This window comes from Leptopilina boulardi, unplaced genomic scaffold, assembly GCF_019393585.1.
Source record: "Leptopilina boulardi isolate dan_hultmark-lab unplaced genomic scaffold, ZJU_Lbou_2.1 LbouV2_324, whole genome shotgun sequence".
Lineage (NCBI taxonomy): Eukaryota > Metazoa > Arthropoda > Insecta > Hymenoptera > Figitidae > Leptopilina > Leptopilina boulardi.
The window spans coordinates 747,522-770,785 of record NW_026137890.1 but is presented as its reverse complement, the minus strand read 5'-3'; the positions used below and the strand labels follow the sequence as shown (position 1 = coordinate 770,785).

General features: G+C 28.5%; 1 protein-coding gene across 1 annotated transcript; it reads left to right on the top strand.

Annotated features, from left to right (window-relative positions):
* The first annotated feature begins 567 nt into the window (after nucleotides 1–567).
* LOC127284373 (elongation of very long chain fatty acids protein AAEL008004) lies at nucleotides 568–22,879 on the top strand. Its single transcript, XM_051309775.1, has 7 exons — nucleotides 568–813; nucleotides 1,184–1,254; nucleotides 2,970–3,160; nucleotides 3,241–3,327; nucleotides 3,560–3,616; nucleotides 21,456–21,698; nucleotides 22,339–22,879. The coding sequence occupies exons 2-7, from the start codon at nucleotides 1,194–1,196 to the stop codon at nucleotides 22,498–22,500; spliced, it is 801 nt and encodes a 266-aa protein (XP_051165732.1). The 5' UTR covers nucleotides 568–813; nucleotides 1,184–1,193; the 3' UTR covers nucleotides 22,501–22,879.
* The last annotated feature ends 385 nt before the right edge of the window (nucleotides 22,880–23,264 follow it).

Sequence of the window (23,264 nt, the reverse complement as noted above, 5' to 3'; positions counted from 1 at the left end):
TGCACTTTTTATAATAGCAATGAAACATGGTTGAATAATATAAATCGCATTTTAAACATCAAGGTCAATTGCAGTTGCAATAAAAGCATCCGTAAAAAATGTATTTTTTATACTTTTAATGGATCTAATTCGTAATTTGCATGAAATGAATTGTTTGTAGTTTTAATTAATAATATTGCATAACCATTATTATATTTAAAAAGAGACCAATTTGTTGGTTTCAATTTTTGAGATAATCGAAATTTTCAAATTACGGGAAAAATTCTCCCAAAAAATGTGGTTTTCGACATTATTAACTTTAAAGTTCTCTAACGACATGGCTTTCACATTTAAAGAGCTGTAAGATCCCTAAAATTTTTTTAATTTACCAAGAAATTTGTCAACATAAATACTTCTCCATATAATCCTTTTTAAGAATTTTTAAAAAATCTAACGAAAATTGATTAAAAAAATATAGAGAAAGAGAATCGAGATGAGGTCAGGTGAATTTATGGTGGGGTGTCCAACGTACACTGGAACCACGTGTTAGCTTCGCTTGGACTGGACTTTCATCGAATCTTTTAGTTTTTCGTTCGCGTTCAGGCATCTCGCTTCGAATTCCATTCTGGACCATTTTAAATGGTCGGGATTGAATATTAATTTTTCTTCCCTTTCAATAAACAAATTTTTCAGTGTTTTATAAAGTTTTAAATTTATTGAAAACCGTTTATCGATGTGATTTTTCACTTCGATTATTTTTTATTGACTCCCTTTTCATGAAAACACGACATTTTTATAGATTGAAGAAAAGTGTCCAAAAAAGTAATTTAAAAAGTGTGTAATTTATACAATGAAATTATTTTTCTTAAACACTTTCAAAAAGTATTTATTATCTTAACTATTATATTTTATTTTTAATTAAAAATAAATTTTTAAATCTTATTTTTGTAGATTTTTAATTGTTAATTGAATTTGTATTTGGATTACATTTTCAGTTAAACTAAACTTTATTTCTTTACTTCAATTTTAATGATTTGTAAACAAGAATATTATATTTTATTTGCATGACAATCTATGAAAGAAATTTAAAATTAAAATGATTAACTTTTAAATAACGGAATTTTTTGTAATCAAAGGAAGAATCTTTTATTACTGTAATCGTATTCAAAAAAACTATTTAAATTAAAATTTAATTTTATTATAGTTACAATAAAATGGCGAACTTAATAGGACTGGTCGTTAGCAATTATAATGAAATACTTGAAAAAAACAAAGGTGAGTTATCAAAAATACCCTATTAAGCCTATTAAATTTTTTTACTTAATAATACTAATATTTTTTTACTAGTATATCAAAAAACTGCATTCCATTCAGAAGCTAGATTTCTTTTTAACATAATTTAAATTAATTTCCGGACGTGAATATGTTCTTTAATTATTATGTAATTAACTTTAGGTGTTAAGAATATTAATGTTGTAATTCACTATTACAGAACAATAATTTAGTAAATATTATAAGATTTAATTAAAATTTATATAATTCTTCTAAATTAAAGTTAATTAATGATTTAATTATTACTTAGTTGTAAAACATTTTTAATAACCCCACACAGCACGATATCTTCCTTGAAATTTCATAGGAAGATATATCGTACTGTGTGGTGTAACAATAATTAATATATATAACATTTTTTAAATTGAAAAAAATGAATGAAAAAGTGTATTAGAAATTTTAAATTAATACTTTTAGTATAAGTGTTAAAACGTACAATTTGTATGATAGGCGCAGAATATTTGAAGATTTTTTTACAAAATAATTTAAAAGTAAGCCAAGATGAACGACTATTTTATAATGACTTTTCCCCGTGTCCTCATTTAGTATACTTTACTATATGAATATGAAGGTATCACCTGATTCCAACATTTATCGGCACGAAATGAAAATTGACATTTCTTGTTAGTGTATTAACATGTCATATTTTTTCCTCTTACCGTTACTCGGGTTTCCATTCTCCGAAAAATCCAAATACTTTTCTATAAATAAAATAACTATTTAAATACAATGAAATTTTGAAAAAGCTCATAAAATGTAGATAGGAATAATTATAAAACTTACTTTCTATTTATTTTTTAAGCTAAAATTTATTAATATTATTATTTAATTCATTACAGTGAATTATTAATAACCTACTATTTTAATATTTTCATTATTAATATAAGATTTCAATTTGTCTTTTAGTTAACTCACGGGAAGTTATCTTATTTGTAAAGTTCCCTGCAGATTTTTTGTTTGTTTTTTACTATATTGTCGTCTTTAGTACAACCAACGGCGTGTGTACACCAAACCTCAATATTTCTTAATAATTGTCGAAGGTACAATAATTTATGATTTGAAACTTAATGAAATTTGTCAATTAGACGTGCCATATCCGGCCTCTGTTATGACCAGGGCAAAATTTTTACAAGATCATGTGAGTTTTCATTGTAAACTTAAAATAATAATATGTTAATTATTAATATATTAATATATTTATATGAAATGGGAAACTCAAAAGTCAAAAAACCTCTTCTTACTAATCATCATAGTAAATTACACATTAAAAACTGAAGCGTAATCGATGTATTGAAAATTAAATTCCAATAATCATTAATCGTAGAATATATATAATATATAAATATGAAACGCCATAACGGAAATATATATTTTATAAGATAAAATATAAAATCTATGTATGCATAAGAAAGTACTATGCAAATTAGAAAACCTATAGAATTTGAGAAAGTAGTAACCTTCAGGTTTGGTAAAACTTAAATTAACACTTTTAATTGTGTAATAAATTCTATAGTAGGAAGTGGAACTCGAATTTCACAAAAATGAATGAATCATTTACTAATGCCCTCAATTTTTAATATTTAAACTCAATTTGACATTACTGAACTTCTTTGTTTTTTTTAATAATACAATTAAATTATAAAAATTGTTTTTTAAAGATCCCATGGTGGATTCATGGCTTCTTATGGGATCGCCTGGACCGTTGATACTGATTTTGGGAGTTTATCTTATATTTGTCTTGAAAATTGGTCCAAAGATGATGGAAAAAAGGCCAGCTTTTGAATTGAAGAAACTAATTATTGCTTATAATGGATTTCAAGTCATTTTCAGCATTTATTTAGCATCTACGGTGAGAAAAACATTGAAAAAAATTTTTTTTAGACAAAGATAGTTAAAGAATTGTATTTATAATTATCGATTATTTGACAGGCCCTTAATCTAAATTTCTTCCGATACATCTTCAGCAATAGTTGTAACACCCAGAGAATTCAACCAGACAAGGAAATGCAGACACTAGTAAGTCTTTTTTAAATATTTTTATTAAATATAATAGAATAAGAATTAACTGTATTTTATTTTAAGTGATAGCTAATTAAACAATAAAATTAATTAATAGAATAAAAAATTCTTTTAACCACTTCACAGGCGGGGTGTTCCAAATAACGTTCCATGGAACGTCCCACCAGTGAAGTAGTTAAATAAATTATGTACCTAATACATATATTTAAAATCAATTTATTGTTTGCAGCTTTCATCTGGTGCTTGGTGGTATTTCTTTGCGAAAATAATCGAGCTATTAGATACGGTAATTAAAATACTTTTTTTAAAATATTAGATATGTAGGGGAGAGTGGGGAGTTGTGCTTCATGGAGAGTCGTGCCCCACGTTCATTTTTTTATTATGGCAATTAATATGACAAATTTCAACTATTGGCATATTCTTTTCTCGTTAAGAACTAACTTTTTAAGTGATACCCGTCATCTTTTCAAGCATTTTTCGTTTCTTTCCAGATAGTGAGTTAAAATTTTTTTCAAAAAGTTTTTTTGACTCTTTATGTTTAGGTCATTTCCACTAATTTTTTCAAAGTGATCACAATGTTTAATGCATAAAAATTAGTTGTCATTAACTTTCGTCATTTCAATGTACAAAAAAAATTCGCATAAACATTCGATGTATCAATTATTCTATGACTATTTTGAAAATGTAGAAAATGTGGAGTTCTGCTCCAGCGTTAGAGGGGAGTTGTACCTCACATCATATTTAACAGTTTGTAATTCTAATACGCACTCTCTATTTTTATTTCGCATTGTTTATGAATAATTAGAATGTTTTAGGCAATTTAAATATTTTTCTTTTGTAAAATGAGACTTTTTACATCTGTATTCTTTGCAAATGAAATTAGTTACCTAGTTTAATTCAATTATTTTTAAAATAATTTAATTTTATCTAAATTATCTAAAATTAATCTTTTATTATCTTAGCTATTAATTTCTTTTATGTAAATTGTCTTACTTTTTCACATTTCATAATTTAAATAAAGAATATTCTAAAAAATATATTCTTCAATTTTCAACGATGGAGCACAACTCCCCACGTTTTTTGAAAAGTCATAAAACTAGTATTTTCGAAACACAAGCAAAATTACTATTTCCGTTTTAAATTTTAATTAATTGATCATGCCAAAAGTTATATTTGTACGTGTACTAAAAGTTCTATATAATAGAATAGTAAAAAAAAATGTATAATAATTTTGATCGAAAAACAAAACCCGGTGCACAACTCCCCACTCCCCCCACTAATTTTTATAATTTGTCTCGGACACTTTTATTTAATAAGTACACCTACCCAAGTGTTATAAGCCGATTTTGCTCAAATTTTAAAACATTTTAGAACTCCGAAAAATAATTGATATTTTTTTATCGGCAAAGAAGAAGATTTAAGGGATGAAACTTTCCCTTCAAGTTGTTAAAAAGTATAACTTTTTCATCGAATCATTATATACTTAGTAGCTGATAATAGAAGTAATTGGAGCACTATAGGTCACATTATCTACACAATAAGGAGTAATTTAAAACCTTATAGGAATGTATGCCATCTATAAATAAGGAATGCAATTACTTCAAACGAAAATTTCAAAACGTATCTCACAACAAAAAGATTTTGTAGGTTTTTGGGGCCTGTGATTGAAGTTCGTTTAAAATATTTTAAATGGTGGATCCAAAATGTCAGACTAAATTTTTCAAAAATTATCGGATTTAAATATATTTTTACTTCTAAGAGTTTTTGGGGTCTCTGATTAAGAATTTGAAATATATTTTAAAAAATTTCAAATAATAAATCCAAAATTTTTGACACATTTTTAAATAAGCGAATCATTTTACTTGAAACTTGTTATTTGAGGATTTTTAATCCTTGCATCCCACACTTTTGTGGTGTAACACATTTGCCATACTGGGGTGTCGGGCACCCCAGCCAGACAGTAAAAACCTGGGCATTATTTTGGCAACAGTTCAAAATTAGCCAATGCTAAAAGACATAGAACGTGGCGCCACCTATCTGACTCTGTGCATATAAACTGTAATAAAAAATTAACCCTTTCGTTGGCAGAAGGAATTCGACAAAAAGTGCCCAAAATGTATAGAAAATTTTTTTTCCTGAAAATTAGTATCCAGGGGTTTTCGGGATCACAAATTACGAATTCGATGTTAGTTTTTCATAATTCAAAATGTCGGATCCAATATGGTGGACTTTTTTTTATTTTTTGGATTCGCTTGAAACTCTCTACACTGAAATTTACAGGGTCGCTGATTACGAATTCAACGTTAGTTTTTAAAAATTCAAATGTTAGATACAGTATAGCGGACGTTTTTTTTAAAAAATCATTGTTTTTTCCTAAAAAATGGGTCTTCTTGGGGTTTTTTAGAGTCGATGATTACGAATCTAAAGTCATATTTTTAAAATTTTGAATATTAAAAATAGCGGATCCAATATAGCGAACGATTTTTTGAAAAATCATTGTATTTTCTTAAAAAATGGGTTTCTGAGGATTTTTGAGGTCGCTGATCTAAAGTAACAAAATTTGCAAAAACAAATCTAAAGTAAGATTCTTAAAATTTTGAAAAATTAAAAATGGCTGATCAGCCACCCAAAAAATCCCAAGATACCCATTTCCACGAAAATCTAATATTTTTTCAAAGAAAGCAATATTCTTGTCATAATTCATCCGCTATATTGGATCCGCTGATTTGAATTTTGGAATTCTGACTTCCGATTCGTAATCAGCGACCTTAAAAACCCATGAGTATTAATTTTTAAGCAAATCCAAGCAATTTTTTAAAATATTGTCCGCCATTTTGAAAAACTAACATCGAATTCGTAATTAGTGACCCCAAAAAACCCCCCAGTAAAGTTTAAGGTCGATGATTACGAATTTGAAGTCAGTTTAAAAAAAATTTAAAAAGAATGTAATGTGTTGAATGATATATATTTTAAAAATTGTTGGTTTTTAATATATGTTAGCATCTAGAAATTTTGCGGTTTTTATACTCTGCAAAAAATACTATTGAATCACGAAAATTTTTCTTGCTTCAAGTAAATCGTGGGATTGAATACAAACGAGTAAATTCTGAAATTGGTTCAAGAAAACGATTGTCTTTAGTATATTTGGGAGAAGAGCATATGTTCTTAATCCAAGAAAATATGGAATTCAAACAATTCAACTTGAATGAAATTTAAAAAATATTAATTGAAGAAAATAGTTTTTCCGACTTTTGATTTGTGCAGACAGATTAAAAAGAATTACGATTATTTTGCAAACTGTAGTACTGACGGATACAGATTAAAAGTTATGCATAAAATAAAAAAAATGTAATTACAAGATGCTATGAACAGATTTTTTCAAGTTTTTAACTAATTAATACATAGAAAAACTCTAGAAAACGCACACCTGTGAAATGAATAAATCTAACGCATGAGGGGGATCGAACCTACGACCTATGGACTAACAGCCTAATAATATACCACTGCGCTACGCACGCTTCATAATAATAAATATTGTTTTTTTGTGCCTTTCTGACTTGCAATACATGAATTAGAAATGCAATTGACATAATTTAGTTAAAGTAAATCTATCAAATTTTTTTTTATAATTAAATCCAATTTATAAAGTATATAAAATAAAATAAAAAAGTGTCCATAAATATTGGTTAAAAACACGTTAATAATTTTCAACCATTGGAGACTTGAACTTTTGGATGTAAAAAATTTTCTGGTTTTCGACTAAGAAAAATTTAAGAATAAAAAAAATTTAAACATTAATCTCGTAAAAATCAAGGTTTCTTTTTGAGAAAAAAGAATCCATCTTAGGTGAATTTCACATATTTATTTTTATAAATAGTAAGTAAATATTTCCATTTAAATTAATATTTACACTATTGGAGGAGATTGTGCAACATCTGCTTTTTCGATGACTATAAAAAAGATTTAATCTTCAAAAATATTAAAACTAAAATTTTTTCCTTTTTTTTATAAAAGCTAAAAAAATTCTAAAGGAAATGACACTTTGTCAAAGAGAAAATGTTAATTTTTCAATTAGATATTTAGGAAAAATACAATATTCAAAGTTTTTACTATTTTTTAATTTCTCTGGCAAAAATTAATATTTTTAAACGTTCTTGGGCTTTTGAGCCAACTTTCACGGTTTGCATACGCTAAGGAAGAATGTGGACATGAATTGTTTAAAATAATTTAAATTGTATAACAAAATACCATCCCAATGAGCCCAAGAACGTGGTATGGTATGGTGGTATGGTATATTTAGTGATATTACATTGCAATATTCATGAAAGGTTCGTGCAAAAATGAATAGTTTCGCATAACAACAACCTTGCTTGGCAAGTCTAAAGCAATATTGAGCTGTAATATTGAGAAAATATTACACGGCTAGTCTGAGGCAATATTGCCAGGCAATATTGAGGTAGTATCGCATTGTAACATTAAAGTGTTTACGCGTCAACCATTCACTTTATATACCCTTTCGTGCACCAGCGATACCACAGTACGGATTTGCTTCAAACTTTCCATTCAAGGGTTTTTGGGGTCGCTGTTTACGAATCCGATGTTATTTTTTCAAAATACCAAATGGCGTATCCAATATAGCGGACAAAATTTTCAAAAATTACTTGAGTTATTTAAAATGTAGGAACCAAAATGGCGAACTTTTTTAAAAAATCGTTCAGATTCGCTTGAAACACAATACAAATACAAATTGCAAAAGCAGTAACTAATGTTGCGTTTATTAATAAGAATAAGAAATGATAAAAAATTCGGATAATCTAATGTTTACATCTGCGGTGTTCTAGGGAAAATACTCTCTTATTATTTTTGTTGACAATACGGATTTAAAATTACAATATTGATCATCTAATTTTGTTCCCAAAAATTATATCGAATTATAGTAATGTAATATGTTGTTATTATTATTTTTACATTTACTAAGTATAAAAAAATTGCACTAGTAATTTCAACTGATCTGCACATCGTAATGAAGCAATTTTTCATTATAATACATAAAAAAATAAATACATAAAAAAGTATGCAAAGTATCAGTTACGATTTTGAATCTTTGAAATTTTGTTTATTTAGGGTACAGAGATTCAAAATATTCAATAGTTTTTTTTCGCCATCGGGGACAAACTTTTTCTTCATTAAAGACAGGTGTGTGGAGGTAAACGTAGATTAGAGAGTCTTCTTTAATTTTTTTTTAAATTTAAAAAAAAAATCAAAAAAAAATTTGAAAACTAAAAAATTAAAAAAAAATAAAAATAGACTCTCTATTCTATATTTACCTCCACGCAGTGAGAGTTAAAGAATTTTTAATCAATTTGGCGGCTAAAGAACGTAGTAAACAAATTAAAAAACAAATTCCTCAACATTAAAAAAAACTGATGTCAGATTCGTAATCAGCGGCCCCGAAAACCCCCGAGTGACGATTTTCGAGTGGATTCAATGAGTTTTAAAATTTTTTAAAAATAAATGCTAACTAGTGTTAGCTATGTGTTGTTAGCTGTGCCAGCTAAGGCAGTTAACACTGACAGAGAAAACAGTTAGCAATTCCAGCTATGATAGTTAACCATGATAGCTAAATTTGTTTGCTGTGACAGCTAATAGCTTAGCTAAAATAACAAACAACCAGCTAAAATTATTATCTGTAATAACAATTTTCATTGCAGTAGAATAATTAGTATATTTCGTAATGAGTGTGAGCAGTTGCTGATTTTTGAACGAGTGCTTTTTTTAGGACGAGCTGTAGGCAAATCGGCAACTGTTTACACAAGTTACGAACGATACTTTTTAGCACTGCGTTATAAAATATTAATTTTAACGTTTTCAAATAATATTTTTTTAATCCTACAAATTATTTTTTGTGATAAATAATATATTTTTGATCAGGTATATGAATGCATAATTAAAAGGGCATTTATAAGAAAAGCACAGTTTTATTATTTTTCTTTATCATAAGAACAATTGTTTTTGAAACACAAAAATTAATACATTTTCAATTAATAAATGAAACATATCTCATTGATTTACGACTAAATAACTGCAGTATTACATTATTGCAATAAAATAATTCCACATTTTCAATGAGAATATTGTACATTTTGAGATTTATAAAGTATTAATACCTCAATTAAATAACTAAATTAACATTTTCTTATTTTTTTAAGAAACTAATGCAAATAACTTTGGTTTGAGATTCACAATGCTCAATGACTATTTTGCATGTTTTATACTTTATAATTTATATTATAAATTATTTGATTGTAAAAACTAAATCACATATCTCGGGAAAATAACAGTCTGTCCAGTGGCCATTTTGTATGTGCTAAAAGGCAATGGATCTAAATCAAGTTTACTTGCTGGGACAGAAGTGACAAAAGAATAAATTTGATTTCCGCAAATTTTTTTAATAAAACTTTAAATTTTTGAAAAATAAAAATTTAAACTTCACTCATAATTTATATCAATTTTCACTGACACTTTTTACACGCTTTTTTATGATTTCGTTTTTGTTCAAAAAATAAAGTTAATAAATAACACGGAGGAATAGTAAGGAGACCGATCTTGTTGTAGTAGCGCTTCTGACAATGTCAGAAAAACATGTACGATAAATGCCAGTTTCACTGCATTTTACTTAACCACTAAAGTAGCTGAGCATGCGCATTAGCCATGTGCTGTCTCTTTCTCTCGCAAAAAGTGTGCGAGTGAGATCTGGCTGACGTATATTTCTCAAGTCTTCCATGCTTGTTGTGATGAAGGGGTTATGTGTTATTGTTATGTTATTGTGTTAATATTTGACAATTAAATTGAAAACTAATAATTTCTTGGTAAGAAAAATCTTTTTCATGACATACATAATAAATAATATGTTTGTAATTACTATGGCTCCATTATTCTTTTAATAATTACTTCAATTTATTGACACTTTAAATATTCCAATAGCATACATTATTATATACTTACCTACACATGATTTTGGAGATACAATATGGCAATGGTAAATAAAATTTCTGAAATAAACACTGAACACTAAGATTTTTTTTGTGACATATATGTATATCGCAGATTGTCTAAAAATTCAAGCCGCAATCCTTCCTCAGGAAATAATTTATGTGCGCTTTCCTCCGACATGAGACACAGCGTCTTTATTTTCCAAATTCTCTCTTCTAAAAAAACATAAATTACTAAATTTTAATAAAAAGAAACTTGTATTTAAATTTAATATTAAGCAATTTACCAAAAATATAATTAATCCACTGCACTTTTGCACATTTTTCACTCAACAAAAGACCATGCTTTGACACCTGCGAATACTGACTGAGACGCATGCGTGACGACGCGATACCGGCCGGCTTACGGGGTTCACACGCACAGATTTGCGAATTGTTAGCTGTGGTAGCTAAACATTACAGCTAATACTCATTAGTAAATGGAACAAATGTCTACTAACTACCATTGCGAATAATTTGTTGTATCTGCTAAATTATTTGTACAATCAGCTAATTGATTTCAACTAACGTAAATTTGCTGGTATTGCTAAATCTTTTTTCTCCGTGTATAGTTTAAAAAATTGCCAAACTTTAAGTTAAATTTTTGTACATTTTGTCCTTAAAGGGTTAATATTATCTTAATGTTACAATGTAATGTTACTTGGCAATATTCCACAAGCAATATTGACTCAGACTTTCCGTGTAATATTTTCTCAATATTGCCTTAGACTTGTTATGCAAGGTTGTTGTCAGGCGGAACTATTCAATCTTACAGAAAACTTGCCTGAATATTGCAATGTAGTATTGCCAAATTTACCATGCAATATCGTGTCAAGTCATATCGAACAATTTTAAAAAATTCTGTCTGACATATTTGATTCACCATTTTTGATTTAAAAATATGGACTTTACATTTTGCATACTTCAGTTAAAAGATTAAACTACAAGTTAACCTTCGTAAATTCCTATGTAAATTAAATATTATAAAGTAAAATAAAAAATTTACGTATAATTGATACTTACGTTATCTAATAGAGTTTAATAATGTGTTAAAATGAATTTCCAAAAAATTAAAATTGGCTGATCCAATATGGCGGATCGAATTTTAAAAAAAATTATTAGATTTTTACAGAACTTGGTATCTGGGGGTGTTTGGAGTCGCTTAATACGAATCTAAGATCAGATTTGGAAAATTCAATTTTTATGCCTTTTTGGATTTTTTTTAACAACATCAAGGGGTAGTTTAAACCCTTAAGGGGGGGTATGGTTTATTCGGTGTAAAAAAGGCACTTTTTTAATAATTTTTTTCGCTGATATAAAGTGTGCTACTTTATTAACTTAATTTCCATATATTAATACAATATTTGAAGTATATTTTCCTAAATTCTCATTAAAAAATATTGTAAATTGAGGCACCCAATCGAACAACCGGTCGCGAGCTCGGGCCGGACGCTCGGAAGCCAGTCAGCGTACGAAAATGTCAATAAAATTGAAATTCAAAATTTTAATTTTTTAAATATATTACCTTATAGAAAATTAAAAGGCGCATCTTTTTTTCCTTCAACTTTTTTTTGCATCTTTTTTTCTTAATAAGAAATTAAGTTATTACGTAGCAAACGCACGCCAAACGTTCAGCCGCTTAGATTTGGGGTCACAGAGACCCCACGGTGTGTTTCACCTTGTTTTAGACAATTTTACTTTTAATCAAAAAATAATTAAAAATTTGTTTGATGAAAGTTTCAGAGTTATAAAAATTTTCCAAGTTTGAGCCAAATCAACATGTCACATTTAGGTAGATTCTCTTGTAAGTCTAAAAAAGGTTCTATTAATATCTTTGTACAAGGTATATCCTACTACTAAAAATTTCGTTGTTAGGTGTGATGCGACGCATGAATGTTCTACAAATTTTATTTTACTGCAATAAATTAGTATGAATGGAAATCGAGTTCCCGAATAACCGTTTAACACAAATATAATTACTTCGAATTTATATCCCACATAACCTCTCATTGACATAATTATCAATTTATCCGAATTGTTATCTGACATAGAAACTATCTGTCCGAACTTACATATTACATAAATGTTTGCCTGAAAAATAGTTTTATTAATACAGGACGTAATAATTTCTAAGAACTGCGTAGTTCAATATGTCAAAGTGAATTGAAATTTTAATTTGTTTATTATTTATAATTACCCAGACGTCAAAAACACATTATTTATTCTGAAGCGCCTACGAATTAATGATATATCAATTGTTATGCCACCAATTATATAGACTAAAAAGGTGAAATTAATGATATATGACTATTTAAACAATTAAATGTTACGGCGTCGCTTCACTCCGACCTCCCCTATGCAAAACAGTAGGTAGTACAAATTTTTTAATTAAAAATCGAAGAGAATACATTAAAACTGCTTTATTTTTTAGATAGTACGCTCGCAATCGATTTGTCAATCCAATCTCAGATTTGAAACGTCACTATCTACATTATTTTTTTAAAACAATCCTGAATTATGATTTTTATTTTTGATTTTAGGAATAACAAATTTTATTCATGACAAAATTGCATTAACTCCTAAAAATTTCTAAAAAGGACATTTCATTAAAAAGTTGCATATAAAATCAAAATTTAAATGATCAATATTGATTTGATTGAATCAAAATAACGCCTGATTTTTTTGAAATAATGTAAAGTTAACTTGATGAAATTTTTAAATATTATAAATTAAAATATTATGTCTTCGTTAATTATTTACTTAAGAAAAATCCGTATTATATATAACGAATATTATTCAGTCTATGTAATTATTTTAAAATTAATAATTTATTTTATTTATCTTTTTAAAAGTTTTAATTAAGGGAGACCGGGGACCCATGAGACACTTTTTGAGTATCGTTCGTAACATCAAAAAATGACAAAAAATAAGATCCAATAAAGCATGATTTTAATTAGCTTAGATGTTAAGTCCTTATTTACTAATGTTAGTTGTAAGTTGGTACAAAAAAGCATCGAAGCAAGATATATAGATATTGCAAAATACACAAATATTCCTTTAGATGTATTATTACAGATCATTTCCTTTCTTTTTGATAACACGTTTTTTCAATTTAATAACAAATTCTATAAACAAATTTACGGAACACCCATGGGCTCACCTATCTCAGGTCTTTTTGCCGACATTGTAATGCAAGATTTAGAAAATTATTGTTTCGAGAAATTGTCATTTAAACCTTTATTTTTCTTCCGATATGTTGATGACACCTTCACTTGTATTCCTCGTGACAGAGTCACTGAAGTCTTAGAGATTTTCAATTCATGTGACGAACGATTACAGTTTACACATGAAATTGAAGATAATAATGCTTTGAATTTCCTTGACGTTCTTGTTATAAGAGAAAATAACATGTTAATTACTGACTGGTTTAAAAAACCAACATATTCAGGAAGATTTCTCAATTATTTTTCACAACATCCATTTTCCCAAAAAAAAGCCATTGTTTACAATCTTACTGACAGAGCCATAAAATTGTCAAATCATATTTTTCATAAAAAAAATTTAAAAATCGTTAATAACTTACTTTTACAGAATGGTTATCCCCAAAAAATTATAACAAAATACATTAATAAACGTATTCATTTTATAAATCAAAATCCAAACCAAACCGCTACTGTGTCACCCTATACTAGACTATCTAAAATCTCCTTACCTTATGTCAACGGTTTTTATGATAAGACTTCTTCTCTTTTGCGTCAAAATAATATAATAACAATTCCACGTATTTGTAACAACAATAATCATATAATTAAAGGAAAAGATCGAACAAAAAAATGTGACAAAACAAATTGTGTTTATAAAATAAAATGTAAAGATTGTAATGCGTGTTATATTGGCGAATCAAAGAGAATGTTAAAAAAGCGAATAAGCGAACATAAAAGATCTAAAACAAATGTAATTGCGAAACACAAAGATACCCTTAACCATAATTTTGACTTTGACAACTTTAATATTCTTGACAACGAACCTGTTTGTCAAAAAAGACTGATTTCTGAAATGATTCACATAAATTCACAAAACAAACCATTAAACAAAAAAGATGATACAAAAAATCTTAACAAATTTTATAAAAACTTTTTCAAAAAATTATAACATTAGATTTTCCACAAATAACAATATTTTTCCTACTGAATCATTTTAGTGATCATTTTCTCAATATATATAGTAATATACTAAGTGTACATCTTCGCTATTTATCTTTTATTTTTGTGAAAGTTCATTGACTTCCTATAACTTATACTTATTGTTTCTATATTGTTAGTCTTGTCAGTTGATCGTGGTCTGTCCAAACGTCGACCACAGACAATTTTTCTTTTTCTTTTAAAATTTTACGGTAAAGAAAATGTTTAATTATTTCTTTTCATTATACAATTTTTATAAATTTTTTTCTTTGTAAAGATTTTTTTGTAATTTTATTAATTAATAAATAATTTTTTATAGTTTCTGATGAGGACGGTCGTACCGTCGAAACGTCAAAAAAATGCAGTGTTTTTTTTTTTTTATTTTCAACACTTTTGACTTGGAAGATTGATAAATTCACACCATATATCTATAACTCGTCGTAACTTCGCCAAATATTGATGGATTCTTTAAAAATTTTGTGCATTTTATTCAGTTTATACTATTAAAGACGACAATCATAATAAATTCAAAAAAATTGTTAGTATTTTATATTAAATAAGAATAAAGTTTTAATTTTGAAAATATGTGTTTTTCAACCTTCTAATGAAAAAGTTGTTGAGGGAATTTTTATACTGGAAAAACTTCTCGCGACAAAGTTTTTCCTTAAGTATTAAGGAAGTTTTTCCAAAAGTTTGGAATTAATTCTGTAAGAAATAAAGAAGTTATAAGGAAAATAGTGAAAAACTATTTTTCTTTCAGCAGCAGCCATGACACCTCACGGCTTAGTTTCTTCAGGGGCGTTCTTACTATACAATTCGCCCTTATTATTTTTCCTTTTTTAAAATGTATAAATACTGATTTCAAATATAAATATAATTCTTAATAAGTATATTCGACATATGTTTGTTTATTAACAAAAATAGAATTCAAAAAATATATTTTTTATAACAAATAAATAATTATTTTTGCAAGTTCGAATGTAGTGCGAATTATATAATAAGAACGCCCCTGAAGAAACTGAACCGTGAGGTGTCATGGCTGCTGCTGAAAGAAAAATAGTTTTTCACTATTTTCCTTATAACTTCTTTATTTCTTACAGAATTAATTCCAAACTTTTGGAAAAACTTCCTTAATACTTAAGGAACAACTTTGTCGCGAGAAGTTTTTCCAGTATAAAAATTCCCTCAATAACTTTTTCATTAGAACGTTGAAAAACACATATTTTTAAAATTAAAACTTTATTCTTATTTAATATAAAATAATAACAATTTTTTTGAATTTTTTATGATTGTCGTCTTTAATAACATAAACTGAATAAAATGCACAAAATTTCAAAAAAATCCATCAATATTTGGCGAGGTTACGACGAGTTATGTTTTAAAAGTCCATTAATTTATCGTAAAAATTTTTTCTACTTTTTTGCCTCTATTTGTTTTATAAAAAATCTCAAGGGAAAAAAAGGTGCTGATTTTTCTTTCCTACAGGATAGCGTTTTTAAAAAATTTTAATTTTGAATTTTATTTTTTTCCATTTTTGGACCACCTGACTGGTCGCAAGGCGGCTGCCTCAAGCGTAGAGCCCCTTATAGAATCGGGGTCCTCAATTGTTGAATTAAGTACACTGAGAGAAGTTAAACACAGATTTCGTACTAAACACACGTTCAGATAGTGTACCTAACCTTTCGAGCAACATCGGTTCTAAATTGTATCGCAGCTGCGCTTTTTGGTGGACAGATACTGTACTAAATCGTTTGTCCCACAAGTTAGGTCAGAATCAGTACTCAATTGGCGCTGCTGCTGTTCGATTTTAGTACTGCGTCTGCACATAATTGTGGTACAATATCTGTCCCTCAAAAAATGCAGATGTTGCGTTAAACTTCTCTCAGTGTATATTTCTAAATTTTTGGTTTATAAAAACTGTTTTTTAATTACAGAATATGTTTAAAATGACTAAATGCTTGTTATATTTATTATCTCAAAGAAGCTTGATTGCCTCGTCAGATTCTAGTCATTCGTGTCTCATGGGTCCCTGAGTGTCAAAAATATTTTAACTAGCCACAGAAAATTCAAGAATGAGGTTAGGTCGGTGGTTAATATATTAAATTGTAGCTAAAGGACCAAAGAATATTATAAAAAACAGTTTTTTAAAAAATATAAAATTATAAAACCAAAAGCGAACTGCGCGTACATTAAAATAATTTTTTACCTTAAAATTCTGGAACGTTACACTTCAATCGCTCTTTATGCTCGGAATAATAGCTCTAAATTCGAACACCTCATGGGTAATGAACACCCCCCGGTCTCCCTTACATATTTTTATTATTTGTTTATTGCTTTTTCATGGAGAAAGCATTGTAATACCGAAATTTTTCGAACTTGATTTTTTGATGTATCTTTGTGTTTTTCGACCTCAGCAGTCCAAAAATAACATTTTTAAAAAATGTCGTTCCGTGTGTGTGTATATATACTACATTTTCTTAAATATCTTGAATACTATAAGAGCTGATTATTATTATTATTTTATTTTATTTTATTTATTTTATTATTACTATTATTTTTTTGCATTTTAAAATTTTTGAAAAATCGTTTTTTGCCTATAACTTTAAAAAAATGTTAGTACACCTACCCAAGTAGCACGATATATCAACCAGATGTCACGGTGATATCACCGGGGAATGTCACCGTGACATCAGGAAAATGTCAAAATGTCCGCCTTACGGTGATATCACACGGTGACATCGAGGTGATATCATGGTGACATCAAGGTGATATCACAGTCATATCACGGTGATAAAGAAATAGGCTGTTTCGGAAAATAATTTTTATTTCATTGATATATAAGATAAATAAAAGAGGACCCAAGTTTAATCCCTGGGGAACACCAGAAGTTGATAAAAAAGGATTAGAATAGTTGTTATTGAAACGTATAGATTAGTGTCTATTTCCTAGTAACTTTTAATAAGTTTTAGTAAATTATCAGGAAAGCCAAGATTTCTTAGCCTTGTCACGAGAATAACATGATCCACCCTGTCAAATGACTTAGAAAAATCTGTATATATTGCGTCGATTTGCACCCCCTTCTCCATCATCAATAATAAAAAATTTGTAAACATACCAAAGTTAGTTGTGACCTTGCTTTAACAAATCCATGTTGCTCATCTATTATAACACTAGATACAAGATTATAAGATAAATCGAATATTAAACTTTCAATATTTTCGCAATACAATTAAGAATAGTTATTCGTCTGTAGTTTTTAATATCGACATCTTTATATATTAGAATAATATTACCTTTTTTCCACTCATCTGAGAAAACAGAGCTATTGAGTGAATCATTGAATAATATATACAAAGGTTCTATGAATGACGCAGAGCATGAACGTAGGAGGAAAGGGGGTATTTTGTCTGGCCAAGCCGATTTGTGAACATCAAGGTTCTTAATCTTATCTAATATTTCATTCTTAGAGATATACATTCTTTGCGTATTAAATACAGTCTTTAATATTGGTCCATTATTAATGGGAGGTTGTATAGTAGGTAGTGTGTATAATGATTTAAAAAATTTTTCAAATAAATTACTAATGTCAGCATCGTTATTACCAGTTTCATCTCCGAGATACATTGTGTTAGGATATTGCGACGTTTTACGAGTGTGGTTAATGTGTTTCCAAAAAAAATTTACATTACTTATAATATAATTTTCAATATTACGTAGATATACAGTGTAATAAGTTATCGAAAGATTTTTACATTGTGATCTCAAGTTAGAAAAAATCAAATAATTGTAAAATATTACGAAGTTATTGATGTTAAAAATCTATTTCTGCAAATACCCAAAAAATACAACACCTTCTTAAAATTATTATAATACCAAATAAGTTACCATAAATTGATTACAAAAAATCTCCATGGGGAAGCAAAGTGTTTATTTAATGAACACAAAAAGTTCTCACTTTAACTTGGCAACGGTTTTTTTATTATTATTATTATAAATAATAATTATTAATTAAAAATTTTGTAGATATTTCATTTTGTAGATAGTGACTTTTTTAAAATTAATTCTATAAAATCTGTGAACATAGATCAATTACTTATCTTATACTCTAATTAAAATTTTTAATTTCTAATAGGACACATAAATTCAATTTTTCGTAACGAATCCAACGCTATAAACATCTCCTGTTTTATAAAATATGTTGATAGTGTTTCTTATAAAACGGACAGCAGAACAGTACACACATGAACTATTTATATAATTTAATTATTACTAATTTCATCTTTTTTAGGGTTTCGTGGGGCCGAAAGCCTTATAGTTTCGCTTTGGCGTCCGTCCTAATACCCTATTAAGGCCTTTCTCCAATAGGTTTCTAAATGTTTGCGTTGCGTGACTGACGCATTGGTTCGCAAGTGCAGTGATGTCATCAAAGCATTGATACCAATCGCGAACAAAAAGTTTGGTTTATGTTCCTCTTATCCCTGTTTTCCAACTTTACAATTTTAAATGCAAATGTTTCTCAACGGCTTTTAATAATTTTAATTATTTAATATTTATAATTAAAAAATTCAGTGTCTTAAAATCATAAACCAAACTTTTTGTTCGCAATTGGTATTAATGCTTTGATGACGTCTCTGCGCTTGCGAACCAACGCGTCAGTCACACAACGCAAACATTTAGGAACATATTAGAGAAAGGCCTTTAGGGCATCACAGTCTCCAAAGCCTGCACCGTTTCGCTTTGGCGTCCATCCGTCGTACAAACCGGAAATAAACTACACGACTTCTGAAATGTGATAGTGTAACATTTCGGATCCTCCATCCATATATTAACGTTTTGGCATCTGTATGTCTGTTTGTTCGTCGTAAAAACCTTCCTACAGAACGAAAAAGGAAGTTAACAGCATGACTTCTTACATGTGACACTGTCACATTTTGGATGCTCCACCCATATATATATATATATCTACCTATATTACAAAAAGATATCGCCGCCAACGCCGCCGCCGCCGCCGACGCCGCTGTTCCAAGACTCTGAATATAGCCGCAAGTAAAGAGAAGGGGGGTAGAAGAGAAGGGAGGGGAGGGGACTTGCGGCTATATTCAGAGTCTTAAAACGATATTAACCTCTAAATTTAGGGTGGGGGGAGGAGAAAAGGAGGGGAAGAGAGGAGGGGGATGGGGGTTGGGGCGCGAAGCCGCTGCCGCTGCTGTTCTAAGACTCTGAATATAGCGGCAAGTCAAGAGAAGGGGGGTAGAAGAAAAGGGAGGGGGGACTTACTTATTACTTACTTACTTACTTACATATTCAGAGTCTTGAAACGATCTTAACCTTTACATTTAGGGTGGGGAGAGGGGAAAAGGAGGGGAAGAGAGGAGGGGGGATGGGGGTTGGCGCGCGAAGCGCGCAGGGGGCATAGCCCCCTAGTATATATATATATGGGGTAAAATTCCTGTAGCGCACTAAGTGAAAAAAAAGTTAATCGGATCGGGTTGTAACTTGCACATAGTTTAGCCCTAGGGGTGAGTAATTTAACCACGAAGTATTGTTAGGTTTTTTCAAAATTTTTTTGTTTACTTACGTAATATTTACAATTTTTAGTTAATTAATTAACTATTAAGGTTAATAAAAAATGATATATTTTACAAACAAATAAAGTAATTCTGACGTTACCAAATGAAAGTTGACAAAATTCCGCATCCAACGAGCCCTATCTGAAGTACTTTGGGTTAGTGGACTGTTAATAAACAATTGGCTAACATGGCAATTGTTTATAGAAAATCCTCTAATACAAAATAGTCCATATAGGGCTCGTTGGATGCGGAATAACGCCAGCTTTCAATTAGTACTTTAAGGATTGCAATAACTTTATTTATTTGTGAAATATTTCATTTTTTATTAACATTAATTAATTAATTAATTAACATCTCAAAAATAACAAAAAAAGGACATCTTAATATTTTTTGTGGTGAAAATACACATTTTTTGCTTTCAAAAAAAAATAAAAAAAATAGAAAGTGACCGAACTTAAAAAAAAATTCGAAAAAATGTTCAATTTTCGAAAAAAGGATAAAAATTTGAATTTTTTGAAAATTTTTTTGCACTAAATGAAAGAGCAGGAAAAAACCTTTCGAAAACATACAGGACAATCTTTTCTTCTTCTTTCTGTTTAAAAGTTTCAAGTCTTCAAATATTCACTGTTTAAATGTTTCAAAAAAATCCAACCCACTCCCTCTTCGACAGTTTTTGAAAAAACCTAACAATACTTCGTGGTTAAATTACTCACCCCTAGGGCTAAACTATGTGCAAGTTACAGCCCGATCCGATCAACTTTTTTTCCATTTAGTTCGCTACAGGAATTTTACCCCATATATATATTGATCTGAATTTAAAAAGCCACGAAACCCTAAATGTAGGCGCTTTGCGCCTGCCTCTTTTCTTCATTTTTAATAAATAAATAATACATATGCATTTGTGTAGTTTTATTACTGGAAAACACAAACTCACCACTTCGCCCCACTTTTTTTTGAAATTTGCGATTTTGACAACTTCTGTTTCGACGGCTATAATTTAATCCGTATACGGGATACGTAAAAATGATGCTCAGCAAAGTTGAAGCTAAATAATCAAGTTTTTAAATGTGAGATTATTTATTAAAATTGAGCCCTCAAGACACCGGGCTCTGGGGGATTTATCCCTGCTGTCCCCCTCTCTTGTTGGGACTGATGACAAATTAGAAAGACTAAGACATTTCCTGAATCGGAGTAGATTTCCTGCAGAATTGTCTAACACTCCTTTGTCATTCGATCAATGGGATCTTTTAACAGATTCTTACAAGACTTATTGATTAATTAATTAATAGAAAATTTTCAGTGTGATTTTGAATTAAACTAATTTAAAAATTTTTGTTTAACAGGTATTCTTTGTTTTAAGGAAGAAAGATAATCAAGTATCATTTTTACATGTTTATCATCACACAATAACAGCACTGTTTTCATGGTGCTATTTGAAACTACTTCCTGGTGAACAAGGAATTGTCATCGGAATTTTAAATTCCATTGTTCATATAGTTATGTACAGTTATTATTTAATTGCTGCCCTCGGACCGGAATACAGAAAATATATATGGTGGAAAAAGTACATGACCTGGATTCAACTGGTAATTTATTTTTACATTTTAATATTAATTGTGCTCTGTTCCTTTTTGTCTTAATAAAATTTAAGAAACTATAATAATTTTAAACTAATATCAATAAACTAATATTTATTTTACAATTAGATTAATTCCAAGTCAGTTTAACAACAATGTTTTGTGAGTTTTTTGAGATTTAGATGTAACTTGGTATATTCTTATTCTTAAATGTTTAGCGCGAAAGTTGACTGAACATTTTACATTAAAAGGCGAAAATATTTATAAAAAATAAAAAAATGATCCCAGATTTTCTTTTATGAAAACCTTTTAATATTCAAATATACATTGACCACCATATTTGGGAGGCCAAAAAATATATTGTGCAATTTTACTTCAGAACTGCATTAGACTTAAAGTATGCACCTGATATTAAAAACATAAAGGTCAAAAATTTTATCATCTTTTTATATAATAGTTATTATTTTTTAAAAAAAAACAATGTTTACAATTTTGCTATTAAATCACTTCAGTGCCCCATATACATTAAAAACACATAACTCTTCTAAAGGCCTTTTTATTTTATAATTATCATATGAAAAAGGTTTTACAAAAAAGCAAATTTTTTTGAAAACATTTGACACAACCTAATGTAATAATTTTTTTCTAGGTACAATTTGGAATTATGCTTTGTTACCTGATGTTTATTTTAGCCCTGGATTGCTCGATGCCAAAAGCCCTAACTTACTTTTTCGCAACAAATGTTGTCATTTTCATCTATCTTTTTACTGATTTTTACAGAAAAACTTACAAGAAAAAAAAACAGGTTTAAAAATTCTTAATGCGTTTGCAAAAAAAATGATCTGTAAATTTGTACTTTTAAGAGTGAGTGAAAGATTGATTGTGCAAGAAAGAAAATGTATGAATATTTGATATAATAAAACAAACATAGTCGATTTAATAACTTTTATCATTTCTGTAAAAAAATTACTCAATTGTTTAAAATTGAGAAATAATATTAAGAATATTGCAATTAAAAATTTTGAAAATGAAATATCTGATTCATTAAATTTGTAAAAATGCTGCTTACGAAAAAATTTTAACTGGAATTTCGTAACATTATTTATTATCATAATTTGTTAACTAGTGTTATTGTTATACGTCATTAATATTAATAAGTGTAATGTAATATAGTAAAATTAAAATATCAATGTCGTTTTTAAATAAGGTTTTTCATTTCCTTATAAATGTTTTCTAAGGCATTTATATCTACATCCTTATATTGGTAGGTGTATAAAAGCTTCTACAATAGGTCCAAAATCCAAGTTTAATTCTATGTGCAATTTGCTTGTCCTTGTATGCGCACTCAACGTATTAACAGCTGTGGCATTTTATGATTGTAAATTAATTATTATCACATAATAAAACAACAGAAATATTATAAATAGATAAGGCAAATTATAGGCAGTAGCATGTGTGGGGATTTGTCGCCGTAAGAAAGAGCAATGTAGAATCTAAAAATCGCAGTTTGGCTTTTTCTAAACTGCGCCAGTGCGCAAGCGCATATTTGAAGAGTAGAATGACAAAAGGAGTCAA